We start from the raw sequence: 25503 nt of genomic DNA, 5'->3' as shown, positions 1-25503 counted from the left end.
TAAGACGGTGGGGTAACTTCCAACAGTTAAGTGTACTACTGGTATACTACGTACTTCCCACAGCAGAAGAAGCATCCCGAGCTCGACCCAGACAGAGAACCCAGACCAGACCAGACCGTATAACCATCTCGCATGATCTCCAAAGAAAAGCCCACAAAGCAACCATACAATAAAACTGCACGCTTTCGTTTTTAAAGCATCCAGCACACCCAGCGGAGTTCTCCCCTCTTCACAAAGGCTCCCAAGAACCGAGCTTTCTAATCAATAACAATGCGAAAAGCCTTGTCTCCTCACTCACTCGAGAACTATAAAACGCGGCCAGTCGAGTCCACATTACTCTAGGATATCACTACAGCACACCCAGTACACCCTCCACGCATCAACCCCCGTGATCTACCATGCCAGAAGAAGCAGCGAGTAGGTTGGCTGTCGCCGCAAGGCTGAAACTCAGGCAGGAGCGGTGGCTCGAGACGCTCGGCAAAGTCTTTCTCGTGAGCGAGGGCTACATCGTCAGAAGGCCCCCATCGCTCCTCGAAGACCTGTATAAGGTGGTCACCGTCGAGATCTTCGGCAACGGTCGATGCTTCGTGGTGGTGATCATCGAGCCCCCCGTGGTAGAGGAAAACCGGTCCGCATGCTGGGAGAGCGTGGACGCGCTCCAGCGGGAGTATTGGTTCCAGCCCGTCAGGGGACAGCCAAGAATTCAGGACATCTACGGGGCCCTGCAGATGGGGGACGAAGTGATCTTCACGAAGAAGGACCAGGACTCGCCAGCGAAAGACGGGGGGCACGCGCCAGCGTCGAGAACCTTCGAGGCCGAGACGGTGCTGAGCTGGGACGCGGATATGTCTGTGATCGAGTCCCACCTCGAACAAGTGAAGTCCAAGATTCAGATAGCTAGGCTTCGTCGGTTGCTTGGTTCGGTATCAAGGATGGTGGTGAGACAGGGAGTGTTTGAAATTGCATGATTCAGGTAGGAAGAGCTAACTAGTGAAAGCCGCAAAAGCTGCAGGTCTAGTTATAGATTGCTGCCAGATACCAGATACACAGTTCAGTTCATTGTACTCGGAAACCAGACTCCTTAGATGACAACCATGACAACTCCAAGCCCCCGAACATTGCAATGATAATCAAGAATGAAAAGAATATGAAACGATATTTCAGACCACTATGCGTGACATCTCCTCCATTGGACATTATAGACCACACCTACAAACAGCAAGTGTTCATCCAAGATTCCGTAGCTTCCCGTACTACATTTAATATTCGTCAGAGTCGTAATCGTCATCGACCAGCAGGGAACGGTAGCCCCGCGCAGCAAGATTCTCCTCGAGGCCTCCATCGGCTCCAGGATCAGCGTATCCTGTGTTTATTGTCAGCAACGAGTCTCTCATACGATACCGCAAAGCTGTCACTAGTGCCTTACCTTCTCCGCCGAAGTAACTGAGTGCCACCGGCAAGAACACGAGAGCGTGGGTGGCCGCAAACAGGACCAGTGCCAACCAAACCCGGAAATAGTAGATCTCGAAGATCTTGCTTCGGGTGAAAGCCAGGACACAGACACCGAGGAGCTTCGTCACTGTGATCCCGCTGAAAACACTCCCGCCGACGTTGACCAAAGCTGTCCATGCCCGCGCATCCTTGCCCCGGAACTTTGTCGGCACCTTCTCCAAGATAGCCCGCGAAGGGAACATGAATGCACGAGCGATATGTGCACAGAATTCGACCGCAATGCCCACGCAGATGATCAGGTTGACCAGGGAGACAGCGTTGAGGGAAACGCCGGCGACTGCCATCGCCCCAATAATGTCGATCATGATCATTACCACAGTGGTCGTCACCACCGCTCCAGTAGCCACGGATCCAAGCAAGGAAGAAGTGAGGATAAAAATGATAGCAATCGCGCATCCAAGCAAGGTCCCGGTCAGCCGGATGATCGACACATATTGATCGAAGTAGATATAGGTTTTCGAGTAGGGAAAAACGTCAATATCATGCTCCTTGGAGAGGCCGTCAGCGATGCGCCGTGCTGAGATGTAAGACTTGATAAAGTCATCTTGGCTTCGGAGAGGAGTGTGGGTTGTTCTAAAATGGGTGGCATTGGTCATGATCCGTTTGGGATCGAGGACGAGCGCATTGCTGTAGGGAGCTTTGCCTCCAAGAGGGCAAGAAGCGTCCGTCGGAGCTTGAATCCATTTCTCAGCATAATGCATGAACTCCTGCCCTGTGGGCATGCCATAAAGAGAGATGTTCCATGCCGGAGTCCTGTCCTCGAAACACACTTCGCCGTCCTCGGTGCAGCAGTCGTCTTGCGGGTTCAACCAGTAGAAAAAGTCATCGATCCAGCTCGCAGTTGATCCGGAGATGTAAGAAACGTTCGGACGCTTGGATTCTTGTTCCAGGACAAATGGCAGGGAGAACTCTTCACAGGTCGTGAACCGTCCACACAATTGTTGTTGATGACGACGTTCAGTGACGTTCACATTCCTTGTCACAAAGTACACTGGTGGTCCGCTCCCAAAGTAAGCGTCCAGGTCGTTGAAGTACTGCACAAGATAGGAGTCGCTAGGCAGAGCAATGCGTTGGTCCAGGCCAAGGGCGACCTCGGGAACCAAAGCGATACCAGCCGTCAGAAGGCCTAAGAATGTAATCACCACGAAGACTTTGACCTTGCGCTCTAGCAGGAAAGTCGCATAGACTTTGCGGATAAATGATTGCAAGATACTTTCGCCATCGTGCTCGTCCAGTACCTGGTCTTCAGACATCCCAGAATGGGCCTTGCGGACGGTCAGGCACGGGAAGCAATCAGCGCGCAAACTTTCGACGCGTCTTTGATTCAGTGCTAGAACCGAGATAAACATGGTGACCTGCAAGACGGCATTGATGAAGACAGCCCCTGCGGCATAAACTGCAAAGTTCTTCACAGCCGGCATTCCGACGAAGACGCCCAGAGCAAAGGCAATAGTCTCCGTTGCAGCGGAGAGGAAGATACTGGGGCCGATGCGGCCGACTGCACGAGCAATTCGCTCGTCGATTTCTTCGTCCGGATGGCTGACGTTGATCCTTTCAAATTCGTGAACAATGAGGAAGATGTTGTCCACTCCGACAGCTAATACCAGGAAGGGGATGACCTCCGCGATGATCAATGTGACCTTGATGCCTGCCGCGGAGAACAGGCCGACCGAAGCAGACACAGACATTAGAACGATTATGATGCCCACAATGCCAAGGGTGAACTTAGATTGCACCAGAGCGTTAGCCGGGTTCGTGAACAGCGACTTCCAGGTCACTGTGACCGATCCCAAGGCCAGGGACGCGTAAATGAACATGATAATATAGCTGATGACCACGATCTTAGCATCTGTGTTGCTGGACTTGTTCAATTCTTGCTCAACGCTGATTTCTGTGTTGAAAGACACACGAAGACCGCGGTCTTCAGCCTCTTCTTGTACGACTCTAAGAATCTGCTGGATGGTCTCTTCCCAGTCGATGGCGTCCGCTTCCTCTTCTGTCCCCTGCGCGTAATTATTCACCACCCAGGTAGTGAACAACGCCTGTGCATCGAGCACATTGCCGGTACTCTCATATCCACCAAGAATCATTTCGGGTCTTAGAGGCTGCCCGAAGGCGGGTAAACAGCTTACATCTCCAGGGGACTCGGTACAATGCTGGAGTCGTTCTTGCCAGGTGTCGGGGTCTAGATTCGACAACGAGCCATCGAAATAACCGGTCAGAGACTGGACCACACAAGCATCGCCAGTAGGCTTGAAGCAAACGTCGTCGAGAAGGAGTCCCCGATCTTGGGACAATGTTCGGTGCACCCTCAGCTCTACACCAAACCACCAGCTGAGCGTATCGTAGCTCAGCACTGGTCCGGTATCATTGACCAGGAAGGCTTGCTCGGCTCGGTAAAATGGTCCGAAATGCTCATCGAAATAGGCTTTCTCCTGCGCGGCCGCCGAGGTCGGACTCACCCACAGGCGAACCGGGTCAGTTTCGACAGCAAAACGCAGCCATCCCAGGCTCAAAACTCCAACCAGTGTAGTACTGGTGATGATAGTAATTGCAGGAAACCGAGCGCAGGCACCACCGATCCGATTGAACATTCGGTCCAGGGCGGAGTTGAGCTTGTAGACACCGTTAGGCTGTTCAATGTAACCGCCTGCTCGCACAATATCGCCTTCGTCCTCATCATCGCTAGGGGCAGGATCCTGCAGAAGCCTAGCCCGCTCAGGCTTATGGTACCGCCGATCCCGATAGGTGAAGTAGCTCGATGCGGCCACGACGGTCAATAGGAAGACCGAGTAAATGAGGATTACTGCAAAGGACAAGCATGGGAGCAGGCCGACGTGACAGTATCGATCTGTCTTGACAGCCGGCAGTTCCGGACAGACATCCGGGCAATCGACGCAGGAGCAGCGGAAGGCCTCGTCGGGGTCATTGCATGCTTTGGGCTTGATCGGCAAGGCTTCCATGCCCTGCGGGTCCGAACCTGCAGGTTCCGTCTTGAAGTTGATCTGGAAGGGGCTTCCCAGCAGCTTCTTGTCTCCCAGAAACTTCATGAAATGGGGATAGTCCTTGGCGCCTCCTCCGATGAAGTCAATGGCCTTGCCACCTGAGGCGCCATTCTTCACGTTCTTGCAGCTGTCGTAGAAGCCACTCTGGTATTCCTCCGACCAGACATTGTCAATTTCCGTGACCAACTTCTTGCCCGAGCCATTCTGCTCGATCTGCGTGACATTGACGAAGAGAGACTGGTCGGGCGAGCAGGTAAAAGTACAGAAGATGTTAAAGAAGTTCTCCTTGCAGGCGGGACATGAGGCGATGATTCCTTCGGCGAGTTTGAGGTTCTTCGAAAGCGCATCGATCTAACGGTACGGGTCATCAGAGATATTCCTGGGCAAAATGGGGTGGCATGACATACCTGTTCATCCTCACAACACACGGGCCCATCCCGCCACTTGCTACCGCACAGGTCGACCAGCTTCTTCCTCACCGCCGCTTCGGGCTGTTTGGCACGCCCATTGTCGGGACAAGGGAGCTCTCCACCAAAGAATGATTTCTTGCCGCAATGCCCGCGAAGGGCGCAGCGGCCGGGCTCGTGGATATCGGTGTAGCCGGAGCTGTCCTGGGCCTGAGTCTGGGGTAGGAGAGCGCCAAGACCCGCGAGGATGGGGATCAAGCGGTATCCCCGCATTGCTCCTGAGGGGAGATAAGCTGTAGCTAGTCGGACGAAGGGGGGTGAGAATGTGATGGCATAAGAAGAATACTGAATAAAACTGATGCAAAGAGGGATGAGGAATCGAGAGGGTGATGGGGCGATGGGGGGAGGATGAGTTGTAAATAAGGTGCGGAGGCACCGAGCAAGCAAGCAGGCAAGCAAGCAAGCAGGGGAGCTTCGGAATGACGACCAGCCGCGGTTCGTACGTAAGCGGCGCTGGTTGGTTAGTTGAGTTACTCCATTGACCCTGGTTGCCTTAGCCGTCGGGCGGGAAAGTCAGGCACATCACTCGCATTTAGCCGTGTGTATTTCAGGCAATAAGGCACTACGTAGGTATGGCGTACTCCAGGCTGAAAGATAGAACCACTCGAAGCAGGAAGCGGTGAGACCTGTCGGGCGGTGATAAGTCTCTCTGCCACAGCTGAGCCTTCCAACCAGCGTTTAGTACAGTTTTCAGGTCAACGGATGTGTAGGATGGTGGTCTCTTTGGAAGCACGCTCAAAGCAGGAAGCGGTGAGACCCGCCTGGCGGTGTTGAGTTCTTTCTGCTACCGCTCTCTTTCTGCCACCGCCTAGACCTTCCAACGCCCAGCGTTTAGAACAGTTTCCAGTTCCCAGCGTCTGCACGACGTTAACTTAATATCTTTTGAAGCCAGCTCAAAGTAGAAAGCGGTGAGATCTGGTGTTATGCATTCTGCCATCTCCTGGTATGATGGCCTCTGTAGCACTTACCATTACCATTGACCTTGACCATAAGTCCGGATATATGGAAGCGGTAATGAGCCGGTTGACTCACATATCGGTAGAACCATGATGACTCTCTTCCCTCATCAATACACACTCGAAACAACATGTACGGCTTGGACCACCGCAATGACCCAATATCGCATCATACCATGAGCCAGGCCATCGTCATGCGGCACGATGCCGACAAATATTTTCTCAATCAGAGACTTGTTACTCATACTGCGTATCCTCATGCACTCTGCTTACATCCAGCACGCTACGCGATCAGCCTACTGACACCTCTACCCAATTCACCATGCCATTCTGGTCTCGGAAGGGGTCAAAGACCAAAGCAGCGGACAGGTCCAAGCCAGTGGACAAGCCCGAGTCCGTGTCCAGGGAGGAAGAATGCAGGGAAAAGTACAACTACGCGAGGAACCGGTGTCGTCGACTGGTTCCCACTGACACCGCTTATAAAACCTGTGAATAAAAAGAGGTCGAGGAATGGGCCGAACAATACACCAAAGGGGTAGCACTGGGCATCCTCATCCTCCAGCACCTACATCGTCTGCAGTTGCTCGGGTCTCTCGCCTCAGAAAGGCTCCGCCGGCACGGGGAAACTCTCACCAAAGTGAACGACAGCACGCCGCCACCACCGGCTTACAGTAAGCCGGCGGTGCAGGAACATCCTCACCTGAAAGCAGAAGTGATCGAGCTTCGCAGAGACTACTGGAAGCATCAACTTCGGTTGCAGGACGAGTACCGACAGCGTCCACATCCGACAAGTCCACGCATGGAACTGTTTCTGGTCGGCCATGAATATAAGAATCAGTATGGCCAGCCGTACGAATTCGTGGACTCGCAACAGGAATGTGCCAATGCAGGGGGCTGCTGCGCACGGTCGTGCGGGTGTTGTCAGAGGGGGCTTTATGCCATAGAAGCCAAGAAGGATCGAACGAGCCCCGTCTACGGCCACTGCACTCTGGAGTGCGCTTGCTGTATCCAGTTTCGCGAGTGTTATGTGCCTGATGAGCGTCTGTCGCCTCCGAAGACCAAGCCTCTGCTCAGATGAAGTTGTCTTGTGTATAGGGCTCTGTATCGGGTGCTCTATCAGGATCGCCTTGGTCTTTATAATCTGAGGGATATAGATGGCGCCACCACGGTCTGCCTATCCACAGGCTCTACCCGAGAAATCGCTAATCCCTCGCTTTGCCCCTACTGCTTTATACGTCGTTTGTACTGGCTTTCTTCTTTCTTCTCTCTTCTCTTGGAATCCTCCCATCTCCATTTAATCTCTCTTCAGCCTGTTATCAACCATTCTTGAACTTTCTGCGACCCCTCCTTCAATTATCTTCCACCTCCATGATACCGCTCGCCATCTTCTGGCTTACAATAAATCCAAGAAAATAAACTCTTGCGAATTTCCAATGCCAACCCACTCCTCCAATCCAACCTAAACCACCCCCCGCTCCATTCCTACCTTATGTCCCGTAAAAAGGAAGGTCCTACCCCCCAAAAACCCGAAAAAACACCCCCTCCACCCGCTCCCTAACGCCCACCCCACCCCTCCCCAGCAACATCCCCCTGAGCGCCCCAAACTCCCAAGCCGCCAGCCCCCTCCATACACTCCCCACCACGTCCACCGCACTAGCCTCGGGATCCCACCGGTCCGCCGGCACCACCGCATTCACATCCGCCCCGAACTCCACAAACAGCCGCACGATCTCCGCCACCCGGCCGATCCCCTGCGGGTCTACATCGTAGTATCGCAGCCACCGACGACGCTCCGCCTCGCGCAGGCCCTCCAGCACATCGACCCAGGGCGTGCGCGCTCTGCCCTGGAGGTTGATGTACGGCTGGTTCGGGTCGATGCCCGCCTCGAGCAAGTCGCGGATGATCTGGGGGCTGGACAGCGGGTAGACGGTGTGGCGGCGGTGGGCGAGGAGATGTGTCGTGTGGGGGAGGAGGGGGATTACCCTTTTTGGTGTTGGGCTGCGCTCCGGCTCTTCGTCGTCGGTATCACGCTTGTCTTCGTCTGGCGGGGGATGCTCCCTTGCGGGATTCTTTGGCGGAGGTACGGGTACTTGGGCTGCTGCGGGTAGAGCCCGGAGCGTCCCATCGCGGATTTGTTGACGGATCAACCGCGCCAGCCCGAACTTCGCCGCGAGGGCGAGGAATGGGTGTTCGAAGGCCGCCCGCTTGCGCATCTCGTACGTCGAGAAGAGCGATTTGGCCCAGTGGTCGGTCTCCGCGGTGGCGCGGAAGGACCAGTGCTGGCATAGGGCAGTGTCGAAGGCGGGGATGAGGAGCAGTTCTGGCTCGGGGGAGGGGGAGAGGCGGGCGTGCGTGAAGGCAAGGGGGATGGCGGGCCACCATTCGTCGATCTGGCGGTGGCGGATGAAGGGGTCGAGCGGGTGTTTGAGTTGGAGGATGTGGGAGGTCAGGAGGGAGTGGTGCGCGTCGAAAGTGTCTTTCAGCGGGTGGGTGAGGCGGGCCCAGATCTCGGGTTGGGAAAGGTAGTCTTTCACTGTGCGGTGGACGTATGTGACCTTGCGCTGGGCGAGGAGCTGAGCTGGGGATGGGGTGGTGGCGTGGTGGACGCGGATGGTTGAGGGGTTGGGCCGGTGCGTTACGATCAGGCCTGCACATTCGTTGGTGAATCGGCTGGTTGTGAGGGAGCAGATTTGTTCGATTTGGTCGTCGCTGGCCTGTTGTACGTCTTCGGGGATGCTGAGCTCGGAGGCTTCGACTTGGTCGGCGAGGGCGAGCTCCCATAGTTGCATGGTGATGGCTTCTTCTTGACCGGTGGCGTTGCAGGCGTCTTCGCGGGCGTTGAGGAGCTGGAAGATGCGGGAGATGGTGGTGGTTTGGTTGGTGGTCGCTTGCTCGAAGATGAAATATGTGAAGAGGTCGTCTATATTGGTTGGGTGTTGGAGCAGGGATTCATGGAGCTGGGGGAAGTCGAGATGACTTCGCCGTAGCAAGGATTGGACCGCCAGTGCTGCCCAGAGAAAGACACCATCCGCCCGATCCACGATGTCAAGAATGAGCTGTGATGCCTTCTCGGGATCCTTGCTGAAGAGGGACTGGATCTCCCGATCGGCAGATAGATGGTCTCGCGAGTAATCCAGCATATCCTGGCGCGTGCAGTCGTGGAGTTCCAGCTTAGGGTTCTTTCCGAAGGCTTCACGGAATACCGGCAGCGGCCGACTGGACAGGCAGAGCTTGAGGTGGGTGAACGAGGACACGAGCTCCTGCAGAAACGAGATCACATCCTCGTGATTGCCTGCGAACTCATCCAAGCCATCGATGAACAGACAAACTTTGGCTTCACCGGCTGTGTGCTGCATGAACCACCGCAATGCGTCCTTCAACTCCTTCAAGTCCCAGGCGACCGTCGCCTTAATCCGTTCTCGCGTAGTCAAGCGCCTGAGATGCTTCCACCGCGCCGGAAACACGACCGGGACAAGATGAGACTCCTGATCCAGCAGCTGGACCAGCAGATGACGCATTAGCCCCGTCTGGGACCTCTGCTCCAGGGTGCCACTGATCCAGAAATAGAACCCCGCTGTGATGAGTGGCTCCTCCCCGGCCCATGTCGCCAGAACTGTCCTCGTGGTAGGATGGGACATCAAGAAGCGCATCAATGTTGACTTTCCAGACCCGGGCTTGCCGCTGACCCAGAAGATGCCGTCGTTGTTCCCACTAGACAGCCAATTCACCAGCGACTCCTGCACACTAAAGCTGTGGTGACTTTCTGAGCCATCGGCAGCTAAGATCCAGTCGAAGGTGCCGTCGTGAGCGACAGCAACACTGTCTTCTCGATCAGTCATGGAACCGAACTTCAGGCTTTCGAGCAGAAAGTCCTGAAGGATCATTTCCTGGTCGGAGAATAGGGTCTCTTTGGTATATGTCTTTTCATCCTCGGGAATGCTCTTCTTTTGCCCGGGCTTCTTGCCAAAGAGCGACATCGCCTTCTTTCTAGCTGATAGCTTCCTGTCTTCGTGCTGTGTGTCCGGCGGGTCCTGGTCGCGATGATCCTTGGTGATGTCGAGCACATCGAGTGCTTCACGGGTCGCAACGAGTTTGTTTGACTGACTACTATCCGTGTCTCAGTATGCGGACAGCCCACAAGTGTTTGAGGGCATTCTCACCTGGGTAGATACTCCGCCTCAGACTCAATTGTGGCAATGATAGACTTGAGGTGTTCCTCCAACGTATCGACATCTTCCCGCGGCCATAGTTCTCTGAAGTTTCTCGCAATATGGGGAAGCTTGTGTTCATGGAGCTGTTCCAGAATATCGAGGCGACAAAGAATATTCTTGGTGATGACCTCACATGCATCGCGAACATTCTTGGATCGGTCCGGTTGTGTCAATGATTCTGCATTTGCCACAGAGACCCGGGAAATCCTATCGCCCAATGCACCGAACTCAGCTGCGACAGCATCTGCATCCCAGGAGTCTGTGAACTCCGCATCATCATCGAGATCATGAATTGCATACAAGTTCTCAACCAGGCGCGTTCCGGCTTGGAGAAATTGTGCTATCTCCGTCGAGGGAGAAACGATGAACTCGCCCATTCTCTGAACGATAACTATGCAGCTTGGACGGTGGGCTGGCGTGGCGATGGAGATGACCCAGGAACAGAGATCAGAACAGGGAAACAGATTCACCGCGAGGTTGAGGTTCATCGCGGGGTACTGGATCACGCTATTAATAGATTAAATTGGTGGCTGCTTATCTCCGTCGGTGAGCACCTATAGGGCTCCAGGGAGACTATCGCGCGCAGCCATCATGGATATCATGGCGTGCTTCCGGATAAGTAGTCTTTCTCGCCTCTCAGGTGTTCGTCCCATAACCGGCCATTTTGATCACACCGTCTGTCATCTCTTCGCACAACGAATTGCGTATGCGGGGTAGCGATGGCGTGGCATTGCGGCAAAAAGGCGCAGAGGAGCCGAGAATCACGCACACAACCAGCTGTAAGTCTCACTTGTGAGGAAACTTGCTCAACGAGACTCTGAAATTGTCCGGGCAATGCTTTTTAGATAAAGTCACAGGGTGTGGGTGAAAGCCTCTTTTGTATCCCGAATATAAAACAAGGTCCAGCACGTAAGTTAAGTGAAACTGTATGACGGCTCCACCCCCGATAAGCTTCCCCGCAGAGCTCCGCGCACCCGAGCAACTTGTCTTAGGTCTTCGAAAAGAATTACCTTATCAAGTAAAGAGATCCAGCCCCGGAAATGTAAAAAGCATGAGTCCTCCTCTCCACCACTACTAAGAATCCTACTCCTCCTCCTCCTCCTCCTCCTCTGTTGACATATTGAGCAGGCATGCCGCGCACGAGCCTTCTATGGCATGATTCCTTAACGACTGCTAGCGATATACACTACATAGTATCTTGACCAAATATATACATGCACTGACAAGAAACACTCTCATCGACCTGAATATTTCTTTGTATCCCCAAACAGACCACTATATTGTTTATCACCCGTGGCATCAAGATTCCTAGTCCTCCTGGGCTCCTTGTTGCTGGAGAAAAGGAATCTTCTGAGGAGCGTCATGTTGAACACTGCAAAGAAGTGTGTGGCTCGTTTGTGCATTGCATTATAAAATAGAAGAATGTGTTCCTGCAACTGAGTACACAATTAGCGCAGATGTTCGACCTCTTCCTTGGTTCAATACCAATAGATCAATGAGCACCGGATAAACAGTTTTTGAAAGCACTGTTCATTAAGCCTGCCGGTATCGACTACAGTATGTAGGACTCTTGCAACTCAAGAGTATGAGTCCTACTAATCCCCATCTGCAGGTGCTCGTGGCACTATGACAGAAGGAAGATAGCGTTCACGTGTTTTAAACCCTGCTGCCAGTTTCCATTGCCCTGTGAAAAAGCGGGAGAAAGCCAACTCAGAACTCAACCATTTGCAGTATCAGCATTATTGCTATGGTCCGCTTGATGGATTCCGTGACTCGGTTGTGTGGCGACGCCTGTGCAATCTCCCACACGGATCAGGACAGACAGCACCTGCCCCTCTGTCTCTTTCGAGTGACGCATGATGGTACTGACGATGGAAAGGTTGGCCCAACTCCCAGACCTGATGCAAACGGTACTATGTGGCCTCGGTATTGCGGTCAGCGGAACATCACATCAGGAGAAATAGCCCGCCATCTGAAGAAAAGCTCGCGCTTTGCAACACAGTTTTCGTCATGCACGACCTGGGCTCAGCTATCATCGCGAATCAAAACGTGGAAAAAATCCGGTGTTAGCAACTTATGCGTTCATGTCATCTTCACCCCGCTCCTTCCGCAAGCGACCGAGATATACAAGGCTACCGGCCTGATACGCCTATTCAATCTGAAACAGCGTCCTTGGAATGAGGAGGAATATCTCGTGCGCGGCCCGATCGATTCCAGCGCTATTATCCTATCATTCTCTGGGGAAGGAGAAGAGATTCTTCTAGAACTACCCTTGTTCGAATTCCAGTACCCCTTCTCGGTTGTTCAACGATCTAAGGTCCTAGTTCCCATGCCAGAAGGCATTTTCTGCAACCATCATCCGACGCCTCAAGATCGCGTAAGAATAAGGACCGCCGGCATAAGTTGTGATTATTTTCTGGCCAAGGGGAAGAAGGATGGCAAGTCGCGGGTCTTGCTTGACACTTTCACACGGGGCAGGTTTTTCACAGTTGCGGATTATGAAGCGGCGAGAAGCTCGTGGCAACTCTCACGATGAGTTACTCAATTGAGGTGGCTCGTACGCGACTTCCTAGGGTAAACATGGATCGCATAGCTATTCTAACACTTGAATCAATTCTGGTAGCCGATTCAGTACTGGAAGTGTTTATAGAAGTCATCATCTATAGGATCGCTCAGGGCGCGCACTTGTGTGCTCACTCACCAAGAAGCGGCATTAAGTACGGCCTAGCGTAGGAAGAGAGCCTGCTTCGATCACACGCTGAGTGTTTGACATTTAAGATGATAATGGCCGGCCTCGACATCGAGTCCCTCAATTCCTGGAGTTTGAGATAACAAGTAAGTGCAGATCACATCAAAACCAACTTATTACTCTTTTCCAAGGTAATTTGGGGTGACAATGCATACCATGGCAAAGGTTCGCTCACCTTCGTCAACCCCACAAGGAATTATCTCCACTAAGAGATAAGACTGAAAAGAAGTATCTCTCGTCTGTTCTTCTGCTGCTCGTGTGTCATCGCCGGGGGACAGTCCCTAATCAGCGCTTTCGGCGGGGATGATCTCCCTTGGTTCATGCTGTCAAGGGACCGACTCGAGGTCCGTCCAGCAACTCCGAACCAAGTATTCCACAATGACTGTGATGAGTAACGGACTACAAGCGCTGTAGCGGCTCTGAGACGCCACAGCTATCAGACTTTCCACAGTCCCCGCACCTATGCGGCGTGGAAGCATGTCCCCACTACCTATCTATATTGTCTTCGAGATGCGGCTATCCCGAAAACGGTGCAGATGATGATGGTCGAAGAGACGGCAAAAAGCTATGCTTCTAAGACAGAGACTGTTGACGCGTCTCATAGTCCTTTTTACAGTCAGCCTGAGGGCTTGAGCGCTGCGATACGACATGCTGCTGGTGAAAATCTTTGATCAGCACCTGTTCTTTATCCTTATGTAAACCTAACGATCCAGTGACAGAGCATGGCAACCTTCAAACCCTGGGGGTTGATCGAGCTGTCTCGCTGTCCATTCTCTAACTCAATGACGAATGCTCAACCATATGAGCTCAGTGTGTTGCCCACAGAAACTGTCACACGGTAGGGCTGAATGCATATCAACTGCCAAGTAAAAGAGAAGCATCTCACTCCACAGCCCCCTCCTTCACCTGATCAATGCCATTCTCTCGAGTAGCAGCAGAATCTCCAGCCTTTTCAGCCCCCTTGACCAGCATATTACCCCCATGATCCTCGTCCGAGTAGATAGCACAAGCCTCCCCCTGCGACCCACCACCCGATATCCCGACCTTCACCAGCGACGAATCCGATGACCAACACGACACCCTCTCCTGAGACCCCATCACCTTCAACTCTCGCTGCTTGCTCTCAGAAACATCATCATCACCACCACTCTTGATCTCTCCCAACTTGTCCCCTCGACCCCCAGCATAAAACACAAAACTCTTCCTCCGACCACCACGGGTGCCATCAACCCAATCATCCTCGTCAACGTCCCCATCAGATCCCGCAGAGGACGAATCCGAAAACAAGACCGACCCCTCCTCTTGAACAATCTTTGCGGACTTCTTCTTTCTCTCTCTCTTCAGCCGTGACTGTTGTTGTCCCTTTGGCTTTCCATCAGAGCGAGGTTCGTCTTCTTCGGCAGCGGTAGCGGTAGCGGTAGCCGCAGCACTGACAACCTTCTTCAAGGATCCCTCTGCACTCTTATCGCCTTCACCACCACTCTGAGCCTCGGCAACCCGCATGTCCCTATAACCAAACCCACCCGCCTCGATCTTCTGGTCGAGCTCCTGCTTCAGGCGGTACCATTTCAGCCGGGCGGCGGACTGGGTTATACCGGTTGCTTCGGCGACGGCGGGCCAGTTGATCTATGGTTTGAGAGTATTTGTTAGCATCTCGTAAGAGATAGTCTTGCCGTGCCAGTGAGGGGGGGAGAGAGTGAGGGACTTGGAGAGGATGAGGGAATATGCAGTAATTCGCGTGCTCTGATACGCGCGGTAGCTTAGATCGATCAAGGCGTTGGCAGACGGGAGGTTATAGGATGAGAAACGGTTATTGATGGGAAGTGAGGCGAGGTGAGAATAATACTCACGGTCCTAGAATCTGCATTCAACAGTATCACGTAGAGGAGGAGGACGTCGGCCTCATGGGTGCGTTTGAGGTCGGGCATGGTCTTGTTCAACGAGTTTTCGAAGCGTATGTAGTGTATGATCGGGGTCAAGGAGATGGGGCGGAGTCGATTCGTGGTGTGTAGGTGATTTGGAGATGGAGAGAGGTGCGGTTGGTTGCTAAGATGATGAGGCGCGGAGAAGGAATTGAAGTAGGCAAAGACGGACACGTCTGGTTGATGGAAAATTGAGCGTTTATAAGAAGGCTGGGTGTGAAGGTAGAGGAAGGTGTGGGCTTTCTTCAAATAAATTCACTGTGTCTGTGTTTATGCGCTGAGGCAGTAGCTTGTGAATCCAGAGGAAGTGATATTGTTGGCCCAGGCATCTAACGAACGGCAAGATGCAGGTGGTCTACACGATGGATTATTTCTATTGATACCTAAAGGGAAGCAAACAGCGACTGAAAGCGTATGCATTTCATGCTAGGCGGGGAAACTAGAAAGGATATATCGTATCAAGGGCAAATAGCAAGGCGTTACTTTTTCTTGTATTTCATTAACGCTCCTGACTCCTCATTATGAATTATGAGTCGCTGTTCGACAATCCAGCGTACCGCTCAGCCGACTCCCGGACTGCTTCCACAAGAACCGTATGCGCTCCGCGCGCTGCGTTGACCGCACCGTCGATCAAAGCTTCATGGCCCAAACTGCTGTCATCCACCCCCAAAGAAGCCTTGGAGTGGTCGCCCTTGAGCCAGATCTCAGTGATCTCGTCTCGCGCAGGCATGTAAGCGACCACGCACGCCGACAGGATGGACTTGTGCTCGGCCGGATCCGTATCCAGCATCAACTTCGGCGTCGATGAGTTCCCTTCTTCGGCAGCCGCGTCGTCCGAGACGATAGCAGCCACGCCTCCAGCCACGAGGTCCAGGCAGTCAATCCGAGCGTCCGCAATGGCTGCGGATGCCGCGGTGATACACCCGGCCAGGACATTCATCATGCCCCACGGCGCATCGTGCGAGTCTGGTGCATCCCCCCACCACCGGTCATCTTCGGCCTCGAGGATTGTAATTGTAATGTCCAGGCCACTCTTCGGCCACCGTTCCGCAACAATCACGCCTCGGAGCGCAGTCTCGAGGTGAACGCCCAGGTCACGTTCGCTGGCATCCCGAATGTGACCCTTCCGTTGACGGGCGGCGAATGGCGCATATTTGACGTGGGTAGTAAGAACGAGGTTTGGCGAGAAGGTCGCCGACCGGGGAAGAGGCTTCGGTCCATGAACGGTGCATGCAAGCTTCAAGGCCGAGGAAGGAGGGATCAGGGACTGAGGAGAGGACCGAGCTGCAGCGAGGGAGGCAGATGGTTCGTATTCAAGGTATGCGGAGCCGGAAGCCGAAGGGATCAATCCCGTCTTGAGGACTAGTCGACAGATTAGCTTCCTGTTCGCGAACTCGTGGGAAGAGAGGAAGCTCTTACAGATCTTGCGCAACTCATTTGGTTGTCTATGACGGCGAGGTCTTTCTGTGGCGGCGCCGGAGGCGGATTTGAGAGAGGAGGCGAAAACCGCAGGCCTCGTGCCGCTAGGCGGCCCATTAATTCTTCGTCTGTCAGTCATTACACATGTCTTTGCATCCCTGCGATCAATTACAACAAGTGATCGGAGGAAAAGCAGCGGAGGGAGGGGCATATAATAATGATGGGGGTTGATAAAGCGATCCGATAGCTGGCGGTCGAACTGCCCGCAAAGCTACATCCATTTTTGAGAAGGGTTTGCATGGTTTGCATGGGTGGGATCGCGGAAGCTCGGCGCCTTTTTTTTCCCCTCGTGGGTTTTTCTTCGGCTTTTCGCTTCGCGCTTTCTTTCTCCTTCTCTTCCTTCTCTCTTCCCCACAACACAATGATTGTTGTGATTTCGACAGCTCAAGCTCTTCAGATGCGAAGCAAAGCATGATGCGTCATCTTTCGAACACCATACTGGCCACTAACCTGTAAAATGTGAGTATATCTTATTCCACCACTCAACCAAGCATCACTTGCATGATGAAAGCGATCCAAAAAATCGAAGTTCTGGCGACCTAAACATGGGCCTCGAACAAACATGCATCACCATCTGACCTCAATCTCAAATTCTTGCTTCATGCTCAGTCATTGTACTGCAGTGGACAATTTGCTAATGTTCATTAAGGTTAGGATCGCACAACCTCATTCATGTCATGAGGAGTGTGGAACATCGAAAGCGATTGTAGATGAATTGGTATGTCCGCTTTTTTTTACTTCGAACCCATCTTTGCCCACGCGCATCGAGTTTCACCACTCGATCTGCCTTTTCATGATGAGAAAAATTTATTTTCAGTTCTGCTTCTGCAAAATTTTTGAAGATAACCAAATACCTTACCAAAAACTCCTGATACCAATCATCCTAAACATTGCTTCACCCATGAAGACAACAAAACAGCATGCTAACAGCTGCAAAGACTTTCTAGGTACTGTAGCAATAACACCCGACACGACATTATCACACCAGCCATAGAAGGTAAGACTCGTCTTCTCCCATACCCATACATCCACAGCCCACAACACCATGTCTATGATGACAACAAGTCAATCCATTCAATGATCTCCCCTCGTGGAGAACCGCCCCTCGAGCCGCGCGAGGTCTCTTCCTGATAACACCTACAACACCCTGCATCGAGCAAATGTACATCATAGGTGGACAAACTGATGCCACGTCTTCTCATCTCCCTTATACTGGACCTTTTAGGAGATTGATCTTCGGATCATTCTCTCATCAGGGAGGAAGGTTGTGGAGCTCTCGAGAGTGTGGATTCTCGTCATTTGTTTTTCCTTTGTACATTTCACCTCCTGTGGGCTTGTGGGATCCTTCATGGGTTTGGTTTCGCTACGCTTGACTTGTGCCAATGCCTTCCTTCTGGCTCGAAGTTCGTTTTGGACGGCGAGTTGGGGGGTCGGGGTTGGCAGGGGAAGGGATGAATTTACCGGCTTGGCTGATTACTATTCTACTTCTTTCTTTTTGTGATGTAGACATCATCTGCTGGGTATTCATAGCGGTTGTGCTGACAATGTCTGGTTGCAGACCGATTCGATTCTTGAACAAGTCTCGATGCTCTTGAGTGGTGTGTGTCGGATAGTGCTTGGCGTAGATAGCATGGAATATGATCAGCTCCTGTTGATTTCTGCATGATTTGCTCACTGTCTTGGCCCTTTCAGTTCAATGTCTTGCTTTGCAAGTTCATCGACTGGTCTTGCTTCCTTTCCCCCTCCCTGCCACCACTCACTTGATCGTCGTCGTTCAGAAGATGTTTGCATATCTACGTATTTGCTACTTCAGAGCCTTCACGGCCATGAGACAAAATTTCACCAATGCCTGATGGACATTCGACGATCTTCCCCCTTTTTCCCTTTCCCCTTTCCCCTTCTGCCCTTCGTGCCCATTCTTCTATCGACCTCGTCATTCTATAATATGAAAATGAAAAGAAGACTTTGCGAAAAACATCATTCCATGATACGTATGTATAGCTTAAAGCATATGTACATGTAGAACTAGTCAGCCGAGGATAAGCGTAGTCCTGCAGAAGAACTCGCTTTGACCATGACAGAATATAAGCTTGCTGATTTTGGTGCGACGCTGCGTACTTGCCTGCCCTTCTCATTTTTCATGTGTTGTTGAAGGGTGTGAGTTGACATGCGCAATTGCAATAATTGCCAGTCGTTCAGGAGAGAATACCGGCAGGATGGATCGAGGATATATACGAAATGCTGTGCGCTGAAACGATATCATGCCACGATCTCCGCCTTCTCTAGTCTTTCACTTGGAGTAGAGGTGCCGTTGCTCGTCATGCTGTAGGGAGCCTGCATTGATTTGCATGTCAGGCTCTCTCCTCTGGTCTCCGAATAGGCTGTGACTCGAAGGAAATACTTACCAAAACTCGCTTTGCATTGCAAATCCTCCACGCAAGATTGCGGACTGTTCCATCAGCTCGAACGACCTCGGGTGCAAATTCCACCCCAAACCTGGAAGAGCCGTGTTAATTGTGCAACAACAAACAATACTGGTGAGATACTCACATTTGGTGTACGGCGAATACAACTCTTTTGGCATACTTGCCGTTTCGTTCCACTTGGCTGCCAAAGTGTTCTTCCACTGTCTCGGGTGCTATCTCGGGATCCTGGTCCAAGCAGTTGCGGATCACAGGCAATAACTTCAGCTCAACGGATGCTTGGAGATCGTCCTGATTACTCTCCACGAATTCCTCCTCGTCAAACCGTGCGGTACGGATCTCGAAGGGACGGGAGATCGCCATGACATTGTGCTTGCCGTTGTGGTGATAGCGGAACTCAAAGGCTCCCTGGGTCCAGAAGAGCTTGTCGCCAGTGAAGACAACCTCCCCGGTAAAGATATCGTCTGTCTCTCCATCTGGGCGCTGCGAGGCCGATACTTTCACATCACTGGTCACGATGCCTTTTTCACATGTTTGGTTGTCGTAGACACCGGCATTTGTGGCGATCCATCTGCCTTGAGACGAAACCCGCGTGATCTCTCTTGAAATATTGTCGGTGACGCGGTAGAGACCAATCCAATCTTTCTTGCTGTGATTTAAAGGCGCCGTCCACCGGACCTTGATCGGTGCGCCGTACTCAAAGACCGAATGTCTTGAATCTTCTGTGTCGCTACGCAGGTCAATCTTGTCAACCGAGGAAGATTCGGTGCCCTCAATCACCAAGGAGTAGTCCCGCGAATCATATCCAGCCAGATCTTCGTCAATGCGGGAGATGGTAACACGAGCAGGATATGTCTGGAACAGGGCAGTGGTGTCCTTCACAAACGTGTTGACGCCAGCGGCAAGCTTAGGGCGCGCCGTATCGATTAGTTCTTCAATGAACTCAAATGATTCGTCCACAATCTTATCAACGCTACCATGCAGTTGGCGGAGCGAAGGGGGCAGGGATCGTTTGAGGCTCTTGACAAGCCCCGCATCTTGTCGCAGGCTTTGGCCATAGAGCTTCTGCATATGCGGACGCTCCACAAATTGGATGAAAGCCATGCTTAGAACGTGACTTATTAATGCGAGGAAGATGACCGCTCCGCTACTTGTGATCAGGACAGCACCCCAAACGCCTGCCAGACCCAAAACACGTTCGGGATTGTTCAGGAAGCGATAGATACCATTGTACGTCAATTTGTGAGATCCCTGGAAGAAGAAATCACCGTAGAACCAGCCGAACTCGCCCAGAGATTCGTAGATGCTGACCGATGTCCATGTCTGCAGGCAAATAAGCCCTACACCCAGAACATGCCGGAGCAAGACCAGGCCATAGCCCCAGTCAGCAGGAAACGTGTACATCTTCCAAGCAGCAGCGATAAAGCTCGCGTAGCACATGATCATACTCAAATGGTACGTGCCCTTCCACTGATTCCAGGCTTCATGAGGGGTCTCGCCATACTTGACAAAGTGCCGAGTCCACGATTTACAGTTTGATTGACGAATGAGGAGGTATCCGATACCGATGGAGAACCACAGTCTCCAGATTGCTGCATTGGCCACGAAGATGAATTGATAGCGAGGTGTAGATGGCGTCAAGACAGTCAGGGCGAATACGAGGAATTGAACCAGCAAGGAAGAACTATCTGTTATCCGATGCAGGTCCAGGTTGTGGAACCCTAGCAGATTGTGGACCGATGGAGGAGGGTTGCTTGTTGGGTGGTTTGTCGCGTGGGGCAGTTGTTCATCAACCGGTGACGAAGGAGGCTCGCTGGCCTGAGAAGATGTGGATACAGAATCTTGCTCCGTCACACGCTTGCGCGGAGGAGGTGGATTGTACGTCTTGTCGATATGCGGATTCTCGACGAAGACCAAGAAGGCAAATTGTGCTGCATGGGCGAGAATGGAAATGAACAGCACTTTGTAGCTTGCTGCCATTAGCGAGATGCCGTAGTATCCGGCGTAGCCGACCGAGTACATCGGATGAGGAGCCATCTCGAAAACACCGTCGAACGTCAACTCTTGGTCAATGAGAAAGAAAAAGTCTCCCCAATACCATGCAAAATCTTTCACCACGCGATGAGCATCGAGTTTAACCCAAAGGTTGAACAGCACCAAAGCAACACCAGACGACCAGCGCACAATAGTCATCAGCACGCCCTCATCAACGGGGTGATGGCTACATGCTATGGCAAAAAGACAGTATGATGTGAAATCACACATGAGAATAAGATCGACGAGGCGACGAAAGACGAGCCAAGTGTTGTACTCGAGGGGGGCCTCGTCAAAAGAATAATCGACAGGGACCTTGGTCTCCAGTTCGCGCTTGATTAGTTTATACAGGTTAGGATGGGGATTCTGGTTTGTGGATGGGTTCACAAAGATCTTGGTCTGCTCCGCCCAGCGAACAAGTGTGTTGTGGTGGGATTGATTGTGCAGAAGCCATCCGATCCCAATGTTGTATGCCGCCCGCCAAAAGAGATAGACGGCGGCAAACACTGGGACTTTTGCACCCTGGGGGAGTTGCCATAATAAGAGAATATGGGCACCCAAAATAAATAGAACAATGATATCGGAAAGGTTCTTAGGCTCAGATGGAGACAGGAGTTGAGAGACCATGTCATGTGTTTGAGGCACCGTGAATACTGTCGCATCGTCGAATGAGGTCAGTCTGCTGCTAGTGGGTGCAGATAATCAAGACATTTCAAGCTAGACTGGGGGTGGGAGGTATGGGAGGTAGGGGAAGTGCCACGAACCTGTACCACCAGGGGTGCGGCCGAAGGTCTTCTTGTCCTTCTGTGCATCATCCTTAGCCTCGACCTCGCCAGTAGCAGTGAGAGCCTCGGCGTTGGCAATTGAGTCGGACTGAGAGGCCATTGTAGTCCTCTCGCGAAGCCCAGTCTCACCCAGGTTAGAGCCTGTTGAGAGGCCACGATCCATTGTTGAAATGAGTTTAGGAGATTTGTTGAATTGTAGCCGGCAGATGCAGTGGGAAAGACAAGAGAATGAATGGAAGGAGAAGGAAGAACAGAAGAAGCAGAAGCATGTGACAGTGGCCGTGACAGTGGGGGAAAATCAACTGGCGGGAAGGCAATGATTGGTCTGACCTCATCCGAGCCAACAACCAGCCACTTCCAGCAATTTCGAATATTAATTCTGAAAACTGCAGTGATTGTCAGGGAAGGAAGTCAAGATGAACAAAGAAGTGGGTGAAAAAACGGCCAGTTCTGCCTATTTATGGTTAATCTAAAATCACAACGCCAAAAAACTGTTGGGAGTGAGACATAGCACCTAGAGTCACTAGCCATGCCTCCTTCCCCAATTCCCCCATGGCCTGTCCTCGGTTATGGCTTGAGGTGGATCCTAATGCACTGGGGAAAGGGAGGCATCGATGGGACGGACAGGCTGGAATCATTGGTCTAACACCAATCATGACCCTCATCAGGGTCTGGGTGGGATTCAAAGAAAGCGCGGGTCGGAATGGGGGAGAAAGCCTGGAATTAGATGCATAACAGAAGGGTCCAGTCATTCATTGACCTCCCCGAATAGTGGCATTGCATTATCCGGCACCACAGAGTCTAATATATTAGTTCTTGTGGGCGGTAACAGCGGTGTTCTCATCCTCTGTGCTTGAATGGACACTTCTCCTCTCGCTAAGCCTCGATAAAGGCCCTAGTGTCACCATCCACTGAAGCTGCAGAATGTACCTAGTTATGCAAGCTTTACAGGATTTCTTTGCTTTGGTAGAGACCCGAGCACTCTCAAATTGAGATGAGAATCGATGGAGACGAGATATGTCTGGGGTCTTCTTGTGCTTCAGAGGCTAGATGCAAGAATGGGCTCCTTACTTGAACACATTTGTTTTCAAACCAAGTCCATGCACTATGGAGTCGTCAGTGCTGTACCCAAGGATTGTGATATCATAATAGCCTCTTGGTCCCCGTGAGAGGGTTAGGGTTCTGACATGGCATTCCTAGTCGATACCCCAGTCGATATGCCCCTCATCTGATCCTAGGGATCTCAGGAACTGGGCCTATTTGAATCACATGTAGGAGGCTAGCTCGATACAGCAAACATGCAATCCTTCATCCAATCTTCGCAAAATCGAATGGCAGGCTTGTAAGGATTCGTTGGAGCAACAAGCCCACTAGCAATACAGTACTCATAAGAAGAATTTAAACCCGCATTCTAGGACGACGATGATCTGGCCTCTCAAAAGATTTGTGAGACACAGTAGCATAGCCATAGCTTCAAGCTACAGCCAGAGAAGATTTATCCCAAGCACGTCCTGAATCATAAGACATGAACTACCTCCTACCTCTAGCACTAAAGTAGTTGCGTACAGATAGGTTTCTGCACAAAGAGACTCATACAAGATCGTTCAACGTGCCCCTCTCGTATCAATCTTATCACTGCATTCAGTCCGACACCGCTGGGATCTGAAGGCAGCCCCGCACCAATCGCCACGGGAAGGTTTGTCATCCCTCCGATAAGTGCTGATTATCAAGCAACTTCCCGCAGTCATCGATCCCCGCCACTTTTCCTTCAGCACCACTTCTAGCTGTCAATCAATACCTTGTTCAATTCCTCCTGATCACTTTTCATTACTCAAATCAATACGAAGGGATAGTCGGAGAGCAGCCACCAAAATGGCCCCTTCTCTCGAGGAGCCGACAATGGCTTACTTCGAAGCGCCTTCTAAGATGGCACCGAATCTTGTCGCTCCCGAACCAGGTTGGTTTCTGTTTTGCGCCGAGTGCAACATTCATGACACTGATTATTCCTCTGCTCATAGAGCACTGCCCTGGTCCTGAATCCGAACAAGCTGGTCAAGGTGATGCTTGTGCCGGCTGCCCGAATCAACAGATCTGCGCCTCCGCTCCCAAGGGCCCCGATCCCGACATTCCTATCATCACCGAACGGCTATCGCAGATACGGCATAAGATCCTCGTATTGTCCGGCAAAGGTGGCGTGGGTAAATCAACATTCACCTCCCTACTCGCCCATGCGTTTGCTGCGAACCCCGAGTCGACCGTCGGCGTCATGGACACAGACATCTGCGGGCCGTCCATTCCCAAAATGATGGGCGTTGAGGCGGAGACCATCCATGTGAGCAACGCAGGCTGGAGCCCCGTATGGGTTACGGATAATCTGGCTGCGATGAGTGTACAATTTATGCTGCCCAACCGGGACGATGCGGTGATTTGGAGAGGACCCAAGAAGAATGGACTCATCAAGCAGTTCCTGAAGGATGTGGACTGGGGTGAGATGGACTACTTGATCATCGATACGCCGCCCGGAACATCAGATGAGCACTTGTCCGTCAACTCGCTGTTGAAAGACTCTGGTGTCGACGGTGCGGTGGTGGTCACCACCCCTCAGGAAGTCTCTTTGCTGGACGTGCGGAAGGAAATCGACTTCTGTCGCAAGGCTGGAATCCGCATTCTGGGGTTGGTCGAGAACATGTCGGGCTTTGTCTGTCAAAACTGCAACACAAAATCGCAAATTTTCCGAGCTACCACCGGGGGCGGAAAACGTCTTGCCAAGAAGATGGGTATCCCTTTCCTGGGCGCTGTACCGCTCGACCCTAGAGTTGGCATGGCCTGTGATTACGGTGAAAGCTTCGTGGATAATTTCCCAGACAGCCCAGCTTCAAAGGCCATCAAGCAGGTCGTGCGTTCGGTCGCGCAATTTATTGGGGAGGAGCCGGACGACGTCCTGCCGGAGGACACGGTCGAGTAGAAGTACTGTCTCTTTTCTTTCATGTCTATCAGCGCGGTGCATTTGGGACAGCATGTAAGGGGATTCACACGATTTGCTATCATTCCTGGGCGTTTGGGCATAGATGCAGTTATTCTTGATACCAGATTATTTCGAAGGCACCTTGATCTCTTGTTTACGAACAAAGTATAACTTCTGCTTTTTTTTATGCTCCCCAGGAGTTCGCCTTAGAATTTTGGGGGCGATCTATCGCTTTGGGGGCGGACCGGTCGAAGTAGAATTAGTTTAAACGAGCCCAGAGGATGCAATGCTCACATGAGCCATCATCCTCTTCATGCTCACCTCGCCCCTTCAGTCAACATGGGGTCTGAATAATGCTGATCATGCCGATTGATTGAGGATTTAAAATGCCTGTCAAGTCCCTTCTCTGCCCCGAGCCCCTTGGCATATTGGAACTGACACTTAGTTGACCACTTTTGACCCCTCGAATTTCGCCGTTGACTTGGCCTCGCTTGGCTCTGTTTGAGACTTGGGAATTATGAAGCAAATTGGACCCGCTTCACCAACTGCCCGAGGTCGACACATGGAATAACGTCCTTAAAATAGCCTTCATAACTCGGGCAATCAGGAGAGACCCTTGCTGAGGATCTCAACTGTGCCGAATCTTTGCCGAGAGATTGTTCTAATACATTGTCCGACCAACGATCGCGATGTCGTGGCTAAACGCCCGGGGGTATTCAGCCAAGCCCACTGTAGTTCCGGCGGTGTTTCCTGAATTGCGAGCCTATTTTCTTTACCCTTTTCTTTGCATTTTTCCTTTTTCCGGGCCAAATCTTGGGACTGCCTCGGTCATCCATGGTGAATGACGGGCTAGGCTACTTGCGATCGCGGGAGGCGTCTGTCTACGCGGCCTGAGGTCGGATAGACCGGTCGATGGAAACTTGCCCTGTTCTCGAGTCTAGGCCGGAGTCTACCGATATATTAGCAATAGGAAATAGATAGCAGCACTAGCTATA

The 25503-nt window shown here is 52.1% G+C and overlaps 10 protein-coding genes across 10 annotated transcripts; 5 read left to right on the top strand and 5 right to left on the bottom strand.

Annotated features, from left to right (window-relative positions):
- Window positions 1–234: 234 nt before the first annotated feature.
- On the top strand, window positions 235–968 carry BO66DRAFT_468429 (uncharacterized protein; the record flags this gene model as incomplete). The annotated part of the gene is made up of 1 exon (XM_025652652.1): window positions 235–968. Exon 1 carries the CDS (start codon window positions 399–401, stop codon window positions 966–968), a length of 570 nt encoding a protein of 189 aa, XP_025507856.1. The 5' UTR covers window positions 235–398.
- An 8-nt stretch (window positions 969–976) lies between these two features.
- ncr1 (sphingolipid transporter NCR1) lies at window positions 977–5332 on the bottom strand. The gene is made up of 3 exons (XM_025646610.1): window positions 4925–5332; window positions 1427–4868; window positions 977–1363 (listed from the first exon to the last, which is right to left on the bottom strand). The coding sequence occupies exons 1-3, from the start codon at window positions 5195–5197 to the stop codon at window positions 1260–1262; spliced, it is 3819 nt and encodes a 1272-aa protein (XP_025507855.1). The 5' UTR covers window positions 5198–5332; the 3' UTR covers window positions 977–1259.
- A 930-nt stretch (window positions 5333–6262) lies between these two features.
- On the top strand, window positions 6263–7346 carry BO66DRAFT_468427 (uncharacterized protein; the record flags this gene model as incomplete). The annotated part of the gene is made up of 2 exons (XM_025652651.1): window positions 6263–6428; window positions 6480–7346. 2 exons carry the CDS (start codon window positions 6263–6265, stop codon window positions 7016–7018), a joined length of 705 nt encoding a protein of 234 aa, XP_025507854.1. The 3' UTR covers window positions 7019–7346.
- A 684-nt stretch (window positions 7347–8030) lies between these two features.
- On the bottom strand, window positions 8031–11015 carry BO66DRAFT_366403 (uncharacterized protein; the record flags this gene model as incomplete). Its single annotated transcript, XM_025645252.1, has 2 exons — window positions 10101–11015; window positions 8031–10047 (listed from the first exon to the last, which is right to left on the bottom strand). Coding segments are annotated over exons 1-2 (2556 nt in total), but the record flags the coding sequence as incomplete, so codon positions are not given.
- A 385-nt stretch (window positions 11016–11400) lies between these two features.
- On the top strand, window positions 11401–12777 carry BO66DRAFT_178880 (uncharacterized protein). Its single transcript, XM_025642358.1, has one exon. It carries the CDS (start codon window positions 11899–11901, stop codon window positions 12685–12687), a length of 789 nt encoding a protein of 262 aa, XP_025507852.1. The 5' UTR covers window positions 11401–11898; the 3' UTR covers window positions 12688–12777.
- A 787-nt stretch (window positions 12778–13564) lies between these two features.
- On the bottom strand, window positions 13565–14828 carry BO66DRAFT_459750 (uncharacterized protein; the record flags this gene model as incomplete). The annotated part of the gene is made up of 2 exons (XM_025652267.1): window positions 13565–14526; window positions 14751–14828. The coding sequence occupies 2 exons, from the start codon at window positions 14826–14828 to the stop codon at window positions 13783–13785; spliced, it is 822 nt and encodes a 273-aa protein (XP_025507851.1). The 3' UTR covers window positions 13565–13782.
- A 424-nt stretch (window positions 14829–15252) lies between these two features.
- BO66DRAFT_388647 (3' exoribonuclease family protein) lies at window positions 15253–16474 on the bottom strand. The gene is made up of 2 exons (XM_025646609.1): window positions 16242–16474; window positions 15253–16184 (listed from the first exon to the last, which is right to left on the bottom strand). The coding sequence occupies exons 1-2, from the start codon at window positions 16378–16380 to the stop codon at window positions 15349–15351; spliced, it is 975 nt and encodes a 324-aa protein (XP_025507850.1). The 5' UTR covers window positions 16381–16474; the 3' UTR covers window positions 15253–15348.
- A 1104-nt stretch (window positions 16475–17578) lies between these two features.
- Window positions 17579–17995, top strand: BO66DRAFT_178839 (uncharacterized protein). The gene has a single exon (XM_025642357.1). The coding sequence runs from the start codon at window positions 17684–17686 to the stop codon at window positions 17894–17896; it is 213 nt and encodes a 70-aa protein (XP_025507849.1). The 5' UTR covers window positions 17579–17683; the 3' UTR covers window positions 17897–17995.
- A 304-nt stretch (window positions 17996–18299) lies between these two features.
- BO66DRAFT_388646 (phosphatidylethanolamine N-methyltransferase) lies at window positions 18300–21945 on the bottom strand. The gene is made up of 4 exons (XM_025646608.1): window positions 21523–21945; window positions 18852–21411; window positions 18707–18797; window positions 18300–18635 (listed from the first exon to the last, which is right to left on the bottom strand). The coding sequence occupies exons 1-4, from the start codon at window positions 21704–21706 to the stop codon at window positions 18561–18563; spliced, it is 2910 nt and encodes a 969-aa protein (XP_025507848.1). The 5' UTR covers window positions 21707–21945; the 3' UTR covers window positions 18300–18560.
- Window positions 21946–23317: 1372 nt separating this feature from the next.
- nbp35 (Fe-S cluster-binding ATPase) lies at window positions 23318–24649 on the top strand. Its single transcript, XM_025644444.1, has 2 exons — window positions 23318–23500; window positions 23562–24649. Exons 1-2 carry the CDS (start codon window positions 23416–23418, stop codon window positions 24506–24508), a joined length of 1032 nt encoding a protein of 343 aa, XP_025507847.1. The 5' UTR covers window positions 23318–23415; the 3' UTR covers window positions 24509–24649.
- Window positions 24650–25503: the final 854 nt, after the last annotated feature.

The sequence above is a fragment of the Aspergillus aculeatinus genome, assembly GCF_003184765.1.
Source record: "Aspergillus aculeatinus CBS 121060 unplaced genomic scaffold BO66scaffold_5, whole genome shotgun sequence".
Taxonomy (NCBI): Eukaryota; Fungi; Ascomycota; class Eurotiomycetes; order Eurotiales; family Aspergillaceae; genus Aspergillus; species Aspergillus aculeatinus.
Note: the sequence above shows the minus strand (reverse complement) of the source record. Positions and strands in the feature narration are given on the sequence as shown.